This window comes from Carcharodon carcharias, chromosome 13, assembly GCF_017639515.1.
Source record: "Carcharodon carcharias isolate sCarCar2 chromosome 13, sCarCar2.pri, whole genome shotgun sequence".
Lineage (NCBI taxonomy): Eukaryota > Metazoa > Chordata > Chondrichthyes > Lamniformes > Lamnidae > Carcharodon > Carcharodon carcharias.
In genome coordinates this window covers 23661219-23675404 of record NC_054479.1, presented here as the reverse complement: position 1 = coordinate 23675404, position 14186 = coordinate 23661219, and the positions used below count along the sequence as shown (strand labels likewise).

Below are 14186 nucleotides of genomic sequence, written 5' to 3'. Positions count from 1 at the left end.
AAACTGGTCCCACACTGTACATACATCCCGAACTCAATGTAAGACACTAATACAAAACATTGTCCTTTTTTTGTTATCATGGGATGTGAACATTGCTGGCAAAACCAGAATTTATTGCCCATTCCTAACTGCTGTCAAGAAAGTAGTGATAAGCCACCTTCTTGAACTATTGTAGCCAATGTGATGCAGATACACCCACAGTGCTTTTAGAGGCTCACGGTCTGCGGCTACTTTGAAGTGCTATTGGTTGAGTTACAGGAAAGGCTTGGGAGCACTTTTCTTTTGGTGAATTGTGCCTGGGCAGGACTTACCTTGCCTTTGAGAATCTGTGCAACATTCCCCAGGATTATGGCCTAGCAACAGTGAAGAAATGTAGATATATTTCCAAGTCAGGATGGTGTGTGGAGGGGAACTTGCAGGTGGTGATGTTCCCAAACACATGTTGCCCTTGTCCTTCTAAGTGGCAGAGGTTGCAGATTTGGAAAATTGTAGAAGTCTTGTCGAATTGCTGCAGTACATCTTGCAGAATGCACACACTGCTCCCACAGTGCACCATTGGTGGAGGGGTTGAATGTTTAAGATGCCAATCAAGCAAGCTGCTTTGTTCTGGATGGTGTTGAGTTTCTTGAGGGTTGTTGAAGCTGCAATCATTCAGGTCCAGTGGAGGGTATTCGACTGACTTATGCCTTGTAAATTGTGGACAGGCTTTGGGAGGCAGTAGGTAATTTACTCGCCACTGTTAGAAATATGTTCAGAAAATCAGCTTGAAACAAATAAGTAAAACAAATAGGCTTGTTATGCAAGTTTTGTTTTATTGGAAACTGCGTAGGGTTTTGTTTCTCCAGAAACAAAACTAGTGGAACAATTATCCTTAGTTAATGCTAGTCAGCCCAAAAAAGGGCCATGGCTGGATAAATAGATAACCATACTACAATGCTGCATTAAACTTTTCATTTAACCTTACTTAAATTAGGATACCTGCCTGAATGGAAAAGTTAATTGGTATGTAGGAATAGAATAACAGCTACTGTATTGGATCACCATGGTTCAGTAGCCTGATAAGAAATAAGAACAGCTGGACTGAATGGCTTTATGAACAGTGTTGTAGGGTGGCTGAGTTATGCTATTAATTAGAGTTGATCTGCAGACACTTGCTGGGTGGAAGCATTAAGTTTATTTACAATATACTCAGCTGCAACTGCAAGTGCGCTTTCAACTCTGATTCTACCTCTCACTGCCTGCTGAGGTAGCCTGTGCTACTCTCCTATTGGTTACTACAGATCATGTGATCTTGTCTAAGAAGTATTATTCTTAAAGGTACATTACACACTAATTAAAACCATAATCACTATTACAAAATGCTCAAAGCTATTTGTAAAGTAAATCTTTATAGGGAAAAACAGGCCAGTGGAGAGTTTTCCGCCAGTTCCCATTGACTTCAATTTTACTAGTTTGCCATGTTGGCTGATACCAAGGGCAGTCAACCTCACCTCACCTCTGAAATTCAGCTGTTTTGTCCATGTTTAGACCAACGTTGTAATGAGGTTTGGAGCCAAGTGGTCCTGGTGGAAGTCAATTGGGTTTCTGGGATCAGGTAAGTGCTAAGGAAGTGCCACTTGATAGCGCTGTCAAAGATACCTTCCATCACTTTTCTGATAATTGAGAATAGACTGACGGGGTGGTAATTGGCTAGATTGGATTTGTCCTGCTATCATGGACAGGGCAGACCTGGCCAATTTTCCACATTGTCAAGTAGATGCCAGTGTTGTAGCTGTACCGGAACAGCTTGGAGCAGAAGACTTCAGCATTACACCCAAGATGTTATCAGGGTCCATGGCTTTTGTGTTGTCCAGTTCATTCAGCTGTTTTTTGTTATCACATGGAATGAATGGAAGTGGCTGAAGACTGGCATCTGTGATGCTGGGGATCTGATACTGATTTTATTCAACTACCATGCAATATTTTCTGACTCTATCATCAATGCTATGTTCAACTGGTACAGTGAGAGCGCCAATAAGGAGGAGGAAAATGATGAATGTGAAAAGTGTTCAGGGGAGAAAATAGTTGTGTGTGGCTGCTGAAGGAGTTAGAGAGCTGGGTATTCAAACTTCAGTGCAGGCAGTGAAACCGAAGTACAGTTTGGAAAGATTTACAATGATTTACAAGAACTGAAATCAAGCAGGAGGATCCAAGCAGAGAGAAAAAGTAATAAAGTCCAACTTGAAAACTGAATCAGCAGATAAGTGCATGAAATTGAACCTGTAAGTTTATAACAGGAATAGGCTTCAACTACGGAAAAGTTAAATGGATTTCCAACAACATTGAGCGAGAATAAATATTTTATCGTTTACAGTGAGTTTATATTTATTTATTTTCCTTATTATTTCATGGGATGTGGGCATTGCTAGCAAGGCCAGCATTTGTTGCCCATCCCTAACTGCCCTTGAGAAGGTAGTGGTGAGCTGCCTTCCTGAAGCACTGCAGTCCATGTGATGCGGATACACCCACAGTGCTGCTGGGAAAGGAGTTCCAGGATTTTGATCCCAGGACAGTGAAGGTACGGCGATATAGTTCCAACTCAGGAGAATGGTGTGTGGCTTTGAGGGGAATTTGAAGGTGGTGATATCCAATGCATCCACTGCCCTTGTTCTTATAGGTGGTAGAGGTCACAGGTTTGGAAGGTTCCATTGAAAGAGCCTTGGTGAGTTGCTACAGTGCATCTTGTAGATGATTCACACCAATGGCACTGTGCGTCAGTGATGGAAGGAATGAATGTTTAAGGTGGTGGATGGGATGGAGATCAAATGGGCTGCTTTGTCCTGGATGATGTTGAGTTTCTTGAGTGCTATTGTAACTGCACTCATCCAGGCAAGTGGAGAGTATTCCATCACATTCTTGACTTGTGCCTTGTAAGTGATGGACAGGCTTTGGGGGGTCAGGAAGTGAGTTATTCACCTCAGAATTCCCAGCCTTTGACCTGCTCTTCCCACAGCATTTATACAGCTGGTCTGGTTCAGTTTATGGTAAGCCCTAGGATGTAGATAGTGGGGATTCAGCAATGGTAATGCCATTGAATGTCAAGGGGCAAACGTTATTTTCTCTCTTGTTGAGGTGGTCATTGCCTGATGCTTGTGCAGCACAAATGTTACTTGCCACTTACCAGTCCAAGCCTGAATGTTGTCCAGGTCTTTTTGTATATTGGCATGGACTGCTTCACTATCTGAGGAGTTGTAAATGGTACTGAACAATGTGCAATCATCAGCGAACATTCCTTCTTCTGACCTTATGATGGAGGAAAGGTCTAGGACACTACCCTGAGGAACACCTGCAGCAATGTCCTGAGACTGAGATGATTGGCCTCCAACAACTACAACCATCTTCCTTTGCGCTAGGCATGACTCCAATCAGTGGAGAGCTGCCCCCTAATTGCCAATGACTTCAATTTTGCAAGGGCTCCTTGATGCCACACTCAAGATGTCAAGTGCAATCACTCTCACCTACCCTATTGCATTCAGTTCTTTTGTCCATGTTTGGACCAAGACTATAATGAGGTCAGGAGCGGAGTGACAGTGATAAATATTGCTTATTTGGGTACATTTTCATACATTTTGCTTTACAACAATTCATGGAATGAAAAAATTTGAACTGGCCTCTTAAAGCGGGTTCATAAAATTATAAGATTTCATTGACCGTTTTTCTGTTACTTGCCAATTCAAGTTTGGTAGCTTTGGAAAAAGGAATTAAATGATTTGATTATTCTCGTCCCTGCTACTTATCTGTTGTTTATTGGTAAACACTGACTAAAATGAATTGCTTTCAATTTATCTACATTTATTCAACACTTCATTGGAAATTAACTTATTTCAACCAAACTACTTTTTTTGCCCAATAGATTACAACAACCTGAAGACAAACATTTTTGAGATTTGATGATTTGTGTCTACGCTTTAGGACGGATCTTAGTTTTGCCCTTTGCTGGAGTGTCATTTCTTAAGAGGAGTCACAAGATCATAGATCAGGCAAGCATATTTTGAATTCCAATGTTGTGAGATGTTGACTGCATGAACCACCCACAGAAAACTTTGCAAAGTAAATGTGATGGTAGTAAATTTAAAGCTATATATGTTCTCACTTCATCCAACTTTTCACCTTGATGAAATACCATCTAAAATATTTTAAGCATGTTCTCAATTTTTTTTACATTCTGTTTACCGAAGTTGCCCCACTAGAAATCAACAGCAGAGGACACTGAAGTAGGAGACCTGAATCATGGTATAAATACCACATGCAAATGTAATGGATATCACTAGGAAAATTCATAGCCTGCAATGAAAGCCATTAATCTAATGACTCACAGTATAGTCAGCATCTCTTACTAAACCCTGGGGAGAAGAGACAGGCAATTGACTGAAATCAAATTGTGTATCTAAAATGTACATCACGCAGTCTTTTCCTTGTTATTGCTACAAATAACTTCCAGCAATGCTGTAAATGACAGTGCTGACCTCAGGAGCATCATGTTACAGTACATGAGGTACTTATAGTGGTCTGCTCTACACTGTCCTGGCAGAAATAAGCTCTCCGTACTGGTGAGCCAGCACACTCTCAAAGTTCAACATTAAGTCAATAACTAATTGTTAACATAGAAAAGTAGATATGGTACTCACTATTTAAAATCAACACCAACATGAGAAAACAAAAAATCTCCTTCTGTGGTAATAATGGTATCTTTCACTCCAAACTGTGCATATTTGCACTTTGACTGAATGCTGCCCGTTCCCTGCTCACGTCCCTCACACTCCACCCATCTGAGTGTCTGCATTAACAGTTTAAATTCAGGAACAAGCATTCATAAGCACTCTGATCCAACATCCCATGTCAAACTCTGGCAACATCCTTACACACTTAAATGAAAAACACTTCAGGCAAATGGCAGTGCTGAGAAATAATATTTTTCTCTTCCCAACCAGTAACAGTCACCAGCTACTGCCATATGTTTCAGAAACAGGAGAGCTAAAGCCTATAAGAAGCTCATAAAGCAGTCACTGAACATTCTTCTTTCACTAAAGAATTCTAACAACCTTCTGAGTGCAGCCTTCCATTTTAATTCATTGTTCTAATCATCACATCCGTAGTAAAATGGATTTAAAATGCCCAAAAACAATTTAATAAGACTAACTCCACCACATTTCATCCAATAATCTGGGCTAAGTCCTAGTACAGCACATTAAAGCCTAGACTGAATCAGCCTATTTTGGTGCCAAAACAAATTAGCAAAAAGCAAAGAAATTATATTTACTCAGTTAACAATAAAAGAGATGGCAGTTGCCAATGCTGCAGGTCAAATGACAGCCATGGTTTCTGCCTGCAATCTGCCCAGGTGAGTAACAGACAGCAGGAAAAGGAAGAGGCCAGATACATAAGAAGGGCAATCAGAAAAAGCCTTTTGATGAGTACAGAATTCATCTCAGTTGTTGTTGTTATAGTAAGTGTTAATTTGAGCTATATTTCTACATGTTGCTAACACTTTGCCTTTTGAACATGAGCTATTCAATTGCAAAGTTTCTGAACTGCTGCTGCCACAGTTGCAAACAACCATAAAAAATATCAACAAGGAAGACTCAAAGTACCATTTAACAAGGAGATGGTTCAAATATATTAAAACCAAATGTCAACACTGTTCTGTATAATTTAATTGATTCAGCCTCCAGTATATGTTGCTGCCTTTTAGCACACTTGGGTTTACTTTAGCATTTGTAAATTTTAATAATACACTGCAAATCCTCTGGAGGATGTCTGACGCTGATGCATCATTCCTGCAACTCATGATGCCAGCCAATACTTACAGTGGCGGTACCATTTCAACACCAACTGCTACAAAATAGTGACAGAGAGATGAAAGAATTGTGGCGAGAGATTTTTTTTCAGTAGTAGTTTCTCAGTCACTGTGTGTTGCTATTCCAAGGAGAGTGTTACTTGGATTGGAGTTCTGGATAATGAAGCATGGCAAGTAGGTGATCTAAAAGTAGAGTAAATTAGTGACCACAATATAAATTGAGTAAATTTTCAAGAAACAACGGGCAATAAAAAGGCTTTCTATATTTAATTTGTAGTAGGAGGATAGTCAAGGTAAGAATTGGGTCACTAAGTTGAAGACTTGCCATGCGAAGTAAAGAAATGTTAAGTACTTACAGAAACAGGATTGCAGAACCACCAAAGTAAGTGAAAACAACTATTCAAAGAATGATCCTCCTCCTCCTCAAGGTATCATGCTCTAAGAGGGCATTGGCAACCACTGAATTGGTCCGTGACTATGCTTGGCAAATTACTGCAGTGGTTTGCCATTGCCTCCTGCAGTATGCTAACCAGGAAATTCTCCTGCTCTCACCTCCTGCCAGCAGGCGTACTGGAAGAATTTACAAATTGATAAATCAACCTGTTTGGTCACGTTATGAACACACCTCCCATGCACATCATGTCCCAAAATGGGACTTGAATCCAGAGCTTCTGGCCCAGAGCTGGAGGCACTATCTCTGCCATTTGACCCAAAAAATAATGCTAAACAAGTTATGGAGACTCAAGGTAAACAAATCACGAGGATTAGATTGTTTGCATCCAAGAATCTTGAGGGAAAGGAGGGAAGAAAAACAACGCTTCATTTATATTTTTTCACAAGTCTGTGTAAATTAAAACTGTGCCTCAGGACTGCAGAGTAGCAAACATAACAAAAAATGGGCGAATTATGAGGCAAAAAAAGACAATTTGTCTCACTTCAGTTGTTTCAAATAAAAAGAAATGCAGTGGATGTCATTTAAATCATTTAAGAGTATTGACAAAGTGAGAAATGTCAAATCGTAGCAATTTGATTGAGGGGGAATGTGGCATGTTGATAGAGATGGTTAGAGGGCAAAAAGCCAAAGGTCATGGAGTCATATCAGCACACAAGGAGGCCTTTTTTTTAAAAAAACAGGATGTGGGCTTCACTGGCTGGGCCAGCATTTTTAACCAACCCTAGTTGCCCTCAAGAAGGTGATGGTGAGCTGCCTTCTTGAAGTACTGCAGTCCATGTTGTGTAGGAACACCCACAGTGCTGTTAGGAAAGGAGTTCCAGGATTTTGATCCAGCAGTGAAGGAACGGCGATATATTTCCAAGTCAGGATGGTGAGTGACTTGGAGGGGAACTTCCAGATGGTGGTGTTCCCAACTATCAGCTGCCCTTGTCCTCCTAGGTGGTAGTGGTCGTGGGTTTGGGAGGTGCTGTCTAAGGAGCCATGGTGAATTCCTGCAGTGATTCTTGTAGTAGATGGTACACACTGCTGCTACTGTGTGTCAGAGGTGGAGGGAATGAATGTTTGTGGATGTGGTGTCAATCAAGCGGACTGCTTTGCTCTGGACAGTGCCCAGTTTCTTCAGTGCTGTAGGAGCTGCACTCATCCAGCAAGTGGGGAGTATTCCATCACATTCTGGACTTGTGCCTTGTAGATGGTGGACAGACTTTGGAGAGTCAGGGGGTGAGTTACTCGTCGCAAGATTCCTAGCCTCTGACCTGCTCTTGTAGCCACAGTATTTACAGTATATATGAACTGGCTAGTCCAGTTCAGTTTCTGGTCATTGGTAACCCCCAGGATGTTGATAGTGGGGGGATTCAGTGATAGTAATGCCATTGAATATCAAGGGACAATAGGGACAATGGTTGGATTCTCTCTTGTTGGAGATGGTCATTGACTCACACTTCTGTGGCACGAATGTTACTTGCCACTTGTCAGCCCAAGCCTGGATATTGTCCAGTCTTACTGCATTTGGACATGGACTGCTTCAGTATCTGAGGAGTCTCAAATAGTGCTGAACATTGTGCAATCATCAGTGAACATCCCCACTTCTGACCTTATGATGGAAGGAAGGTCATTAATGAAGCAGCAGATGATTGGGCCTAGGACACTACCCTGAGGAACTCCTGCAGTTGGAGCGAAGGTAACTGATCTCCAACAACCACAACCATATTCCTTTGTGCTAGGTATGACTCCAACCAGTGGAGAGTTTTCCCCCTCATTCCCATTGACTCCAGTCTTGCTAGGATTCCTTGATGCCACACTCAGTCAAATGCTGCCTTGATGTCAAGGGCAGTCACTCTCACCTCACCAGTTCAGCTCTTTTGTCCATGTTTGAACCAAGACTGTGACAAGGTCAGGAGCTGAGTGGCCCTGGCCGAACTCATCAGTGAGCAGGTTATTGCTAAGCAAGTGCCGCTTGATAGCGCTGTTGATGACCCCTTCCATTACTTTACTGATGATTGAGAGTAGACCAACAGAGCAGTAATTGGCCAGGTTGGATTTATCCTGTTTTTTTTGTGTGTACAGGACATACCTGGTGCTGCTCCTGGCATGCCCTCCTGCACTCTTCATTGAACCAGGGTTGATCCCCTGGCTTGATGGTAATGGTAGAGTTGGGGATATGCCAGGCCATGAGGTTACAGATTGTGTTCAAGTATAATTCTGCTGCTGCTGATGGCCCACAGTACCTCATGGATGCCCAGTCTCGAGTTGCTTGATCTGTTCGAAATCTACCACGGTGGTAGTGCCACCCAACACGATGGAGGGTATCTTTAATGTGAAGGCGGGCCTTCGTCTCCACAGTGATTGTGCAGTGGTCACTCCTACCAATACTGTCATGGATAGCTGCATCTGCGGCAGGCAGGTTGGTGAAGATGAGGTCAAGTAAGTTTTTCCCTCTTGTTGGATCCCTCACCACCTGCCGCAGGCCCAGTCTAGCAGCTATGTCATTTAGGACTCGGCCAGCTCAGTCAGTAGTGGTGCTACCGAGCCACTCTTGGTGATGGACATTGAAATTCCCCACCCAGAGAACATTCTGCACCCTTGCCACCCTCAGTGCTTCCTCCAAATGGTGTTCAACATGGAGGAGCACTGATTCATCAGCTGAGGGAGGGCAGTATGTGGTAATCAGCTGCAGGTTTCCTTGGCCATGTTTGACCTGATGCCACAAGGCTTTATGGGGTCCGGAGTCGATGTTGAGGACTCCCAGGGCAACTCCCTCCCAATTGTGTACCACTGTGCCGCCACCTCTGCTGGGTCTGTCCTGCCGGTGGGACAGGACATATCCAGGGATGGTGACAGTGGAGTCTGGGACATTATCTGTAACGTGAGGATGACTATGTCAGGCTGTTGCTTGACTAGTCTGTGAGACAGCTCTCCCAATTTTGGCCCCCAGATGTTAGTAAGGAGGAGTCTGCAGTATCGACAGGGCTGCGGTTGCTGTTGTTGTTTCCGGTGCCTAGGTCAATGTCGCGTGGTCCGTCCGGCTTCATTCCTTTTTTGTGGCTTTTCAGAGAACATTTAAGAGCCAAACACATTGCTGTGGGTTTGGAGTCACATGTAGGCCAGACCAGGTAAGGACGACAGATTTCCTTTCCTAAAGGGCATTAGTGAAGTGTTTTGACAATTGACAATGGTTTCATTGTCATTGGACTTTTAATTTCAGATTTTTATTGAATTCAAATTCCACCATCTGCCATGGCAGGATTTGAATCCAGGTCCCAAGAGCATTACCCTGGGTCTCTGGATTACTAGTCCAGCGACAATACCACTTCGCCATTGCCTGCCCAAATTTGGCCCATCGATGAGCATGGGTAAAATGTTATTGGAATTGCTCTGAACAATTATACACATATAAGTGGGGGGGCTTGGAGAAAAATATTGAAATTTGTGATAATACCAAATTGCTGAATGTGGAAAATTGTGACAAAGATTTTGAAAGGCTGTTGTACATAGATAGGCTAGCAGGATGTACAGAAAAGTTGTAGGTGCTGTACAGTGTATAGGAGTGTGAACTAACACATTTTTGGCATGAAAATATAATCATTTTCATGATATTGTGATTTATTGTAAAGGTAGGTTAATAGTGGGGTTTGGATTTGTTTCTCCATGTGGATGTGCATGGGGGGATTAAACTGAATTGGAGACAACTGGTCTGAAGTTTTTGAGTTATAAAAGGGAAGCTAGATTTGAAATGCTAAATATGTAAACATGGCTGAAGTTTTAGAATGTGAGGTGTGAGGAAAATTTGCATTTTTAGATAATTTAGAGTAGTTTGAATTTCAAAGAGATAGTAGGATGTTACACCTAGCTAAACGAAGCTAAGCCAGTGTGTTTATTTTTTGCAAAGGTTACTAATAATATGAATACTTTTCTCATAAATCTTGCAGAGTAAAGATGCAAAGACATTTTGGAACAATGGAATTTACATTAAAAAGGAAAAAACATATATAAAGGAAATGAGGTTGTGTGTAAGCGGGAAGGCATTCTAAGATCTAACACAAGTGTGGAAAGCTTCCAACCTCTGCTGCATCAAGTTGCTGTCTACAGGAACCAAAGCTAAGAAAATTCACTGTAAAGGTCGCTGTCCAGAGTATTGTGTGCTTTGCCTGGGTCTGTTGAAATCTATTTTGTTTTACTGTTGCCTTAACAGAGGTGTAACTGGAAGCCAGATTAATTGAGGGGTTTAGGAGTTATTATAATAATAATTTGTAGACCTACGTTTGTGCTAAAATCTTTTCTTTTATTAATAAGTATTTAGTTTAGTTTTGTAAAAAAAACCTCTAAGTCTCAGTGGACTTATTATGATTGCATCTTGAAATAAAATACAAATTGCAAAACAGATGTTGCAGCTGTTTCAAGCTTCCCTCTGGGATTTGAGCAGCTCAGCATTTACCATTCGGTGTACCGTAACGTTTTGGAAATCAGAATAGATAAAAACGTAATGAGATTTTAAGTGGAGCAGAAGAACTTTCACATACAGGTATACAGTTCATTATGTAATAATGCAACAAGAGAAGGCCACATGACCAAAAGAATTGTTAAGTTTGTATTCAAAATATAGAATGCAAAAGCAAGGAACTAATGTTGAACGTCTACAAGATGCAGGAAGACCAAAATTGCAGAGCATCATGTACAGTTTTGAGCAACTCATCATAGAAAATATATAAAAATGAAAAATTGCATAAATTTGTCAGCATGTTACCGGGGATGATGGGTTACAACTCTGAAGAAAGACTTCAAGAAGTTCAGCCATTTTTCACCACAGAGCCAAGAAGGTTGAAGGGTGGTCTGATAAAGTACAAGATTACAATAAAGTGGCAGATTCTTTCTACTGACAAGACAGTAAGAGTAATCACAAACAGAATGAAAAGGGATATTAAAAAAGTATTTACACAGGAGGTCGCTAAAATGTGGAAGTCATTGACAGAGGACATTGTTTTTTTCAAGAAATTAGATAGCTACGTGTAAAATAGAATGGGGTAGGGAGGTGAATTAGCAGAAACGGTGGTTGACACGGCCCTCAACCGTGTCTGGCCCATCTCCTGCACATCTGCCCTCACACCTTCTTCTCCCTCCCAGAAACATGATAGGGTCCACCTTGTCCTCACGTATCACCCCACCAGCCTCTACATTCAAAGCATCATCCTCCGCCATTTCTGCCAACTCCAGCATGATGCCACCACCAAACACATCTTCCCTTTACCCCCCCGGCGGCATTCCGCAGGGATCGTTCCCTCCGGGACACCCTGGTCCACTCCTCCATCACCCCCTACTCCTCAACCCCCTCCCATGCACCTGCTGCGATTGCATGGGAAGGTGCCAACACCTGCCCCTTTACTTCCCCTCTCCTCACCGTCCAAGGGCCCAAACACTCCTTTCAAGTGAAGTAGCATTTCACTTGCACTTCCCTCAACTTAGTCTACTGCATTCATTGCTCCCAATGTGATTTCTTCTACATTGGAGAGACCAAACGCAGACTGGGTGACCACTTTGCAGAACACCTTCGGTCTGTCTGCAAACATTACCCAGACCTCCCTGACGCTTGCCATTTCAACACACCACCCTGCTCTCATGCCCACGTCTGTCCTTGGCTTGCTGCATTGTTCCAGTGAAGCTCAACGCAAACTGAAGAAACAGCACCTCATCTTCCGACTAGGCACTTTACAGCCTTCCGGATTGAATATTGAGTTCAACAATTTTAGATCATGAACTCCCTCCTCCATCCCCACCCCCTTTCCGATTTTCCCCCTCCTTTTTATTTTTCCCAATAATTTATATTGATTTTTCTTTTCCCATCTACTTCCATTATTTTAAATGTATTTCCACCCATTGTTTTATCTCTACCTTTTAGCCTTTTTTGATTCCTTCACCCCACCCCCAGTAGGGCTATCTGCACCTTGCTTGTCCTGCTTTCTACCCTTAATTAGCACATTCCTTTAGATAATATCACTACCTTCAACACTTCTTTGTCCTTTTGACTGTGACATCTTTTGGTTACCTCCACCTATCACTGGCCCTCTATCCAGCTCTACCTGTCCCACATCTCCCCCCCCCCCCCACCAGCTTATATTTTACCTCTTTTCTATTTTTCCTTAGTTCTGTTGAAGAGTCATATGGACTCGAAACGTTAACTGTGCTCCTCTCCGCAGATGCTGCCAGACCTGCTGAGTTTTTCCAGGTATTTTTGTTTTTGTTTTGAATTAGCAGAAATGTTGATTAAACTTTCTGGGCTCAAGTGGATAAAAACATTGGCAGGAATAGTTTTGTTTCGGCACTGTAACATTCACTAATTCCAATCGACCTGTGAGAGGAGTCACAGCTAATGCTGATCTCAGACAATTATCACACACCCCAGCATGAGTCACTGAATTCTAATGATGAGCAGAAACCATGCCTACTGCCCCTCCCTTCCCCTCTCCAGGTGAGCTGAGGCAAATTATTGCTCCAATGCTGTTTGTTAGCCAACAGCTGACTCTTGAATACTAAGGATTGAAGCGGGGACTTTTCTGGTCTGTATCCCTTTATATACACACTTCAGATCTTCATTCCGTGGCGCTATCAGCCGTACAATTTAGAGTTGAAAATGCAGCGTTAATATTTCCAATACTCCCGTCCTGCCCACACTGGGTGTTCAGTGTCCTATAAGCAAGGTTACTACCCACCCTTTTACAATATCTTTCAATCCTTTCCCTTTCATTCCCTCTCTCTCTTAAAATATGTCGTGCGCCGCCCTGCTGTTAATTATTTTCTGACCGTATCTTACTTCCGCTCACACCCTGTGCCGTCCTGCCCTGAGTGCTCTCGGTCCTGTACTTCTCGCTGCCTTATACAGGTACGTTTCGGATCCATGTTCTCACCTGTTTCATGCCCTGGTGGCTCCTTCTTGGAGCGGCTGCTGGCTGTTTCCCCCGCTTCACTCCCCGCACCTTTACTCACCATACCGCCTCTCTTATCGTCTGCTCCCAAACAAACTATATCACTTTCCAGGTAACTCGCGTCAGCCTTGGATCGGACTAGTTATAGGGAGGAGGAGGGTGACGCCCAATTTTCATATATGGCCATATTTCCATGGAAACCAGGCGTGTCGTTGGGTGTGTAGCTTCAGCCCAAGAGAAGCGATAGGAAGTCAAACTTGAGGTTAGATCCCACGGGGAACAACGCAATCGAAATAAATACAGGTAGTGTTAAGTTTAATCGAAAGCAAAGTAATTGAACCAAAGAACAGAGATCAGCGAGCACATGTACTTGTAATCAATTCAAATTCTTCCCAGTTAATACTCCCTCTGCTCTTATTACCTGAAAGGTACATACAAACATAATCGGTAAAGGTTTAACCTAAAGGCGTTTCCGTGTGAGTACAAACCACAAGAACAGCGGAAATTTGCGAGTTGGTTACCAATTATGCTGAGGGAGCAACAATTAGCTGCAACGTCCCTTGAACTCAAAGCTTCCAATAAAGTAAGCGTGAGTATTGTTACAGTTGGGCTTTTCTCATATAAACAACGTGACAACTCTTTCAATCAATAGACTGGTGTGGCAAAGCATCACGTTTAATCGCTAGACAGCGCAAGATTAATAATTAATCCAATCATAACAAAATGTTTGTCAGAGATCTGGAGAACACCCATTACAACACCCAACAATCAAAAAGATTTGCACTTACATAGCACTTTTCATGAGCACCAAAGTGTTTTACAACCAATTAAGTAGTGTGGTCACTGTTGTAATGTAGGAAACATAGCAGTTAATTTGCACACAGCAAGCTCCCACAAACAACAATCTGGTAATGACTAGATTTTATATATACAAGTATATATTATATATATAATATATATATGTTGATTGGGATATAAA

General features: G+C 42.2%; 1 protein-coding gene across 4 annotated transcripts in view; it reads right to left on the bottom strand.

Moving 5' to 3' along the window:
* Nucleotides 1-13359, bottom strand: part of LOC121285876 (clustered mitochondria protein homolog) — a 96382-nt gene extending 83023 nt beyond the window's left edge. For 2 of the 4 annotated variants that reach the window (XM_041202796.1, XM_041202797.1), the window contains exon 1: nt 13190-13359. In XM_041202796.1, coding sequence (XP_041058730.1) covers nt 13190-13271 — 82 coding nt within the window. In that variant the 5' untranslated portion in view covers nt 13272-13359. Of the gene's footprint in view, nt 1-4667; nt 4705-13189 lie in introns of those variants that run through there. The other 2 variants (XM_041202799.1, XM_041202798.1) reach the window with 2 other exon arrangements.
* Between the last annotated feature and the right edge of the window lie 827 nt (nt 13360-14186).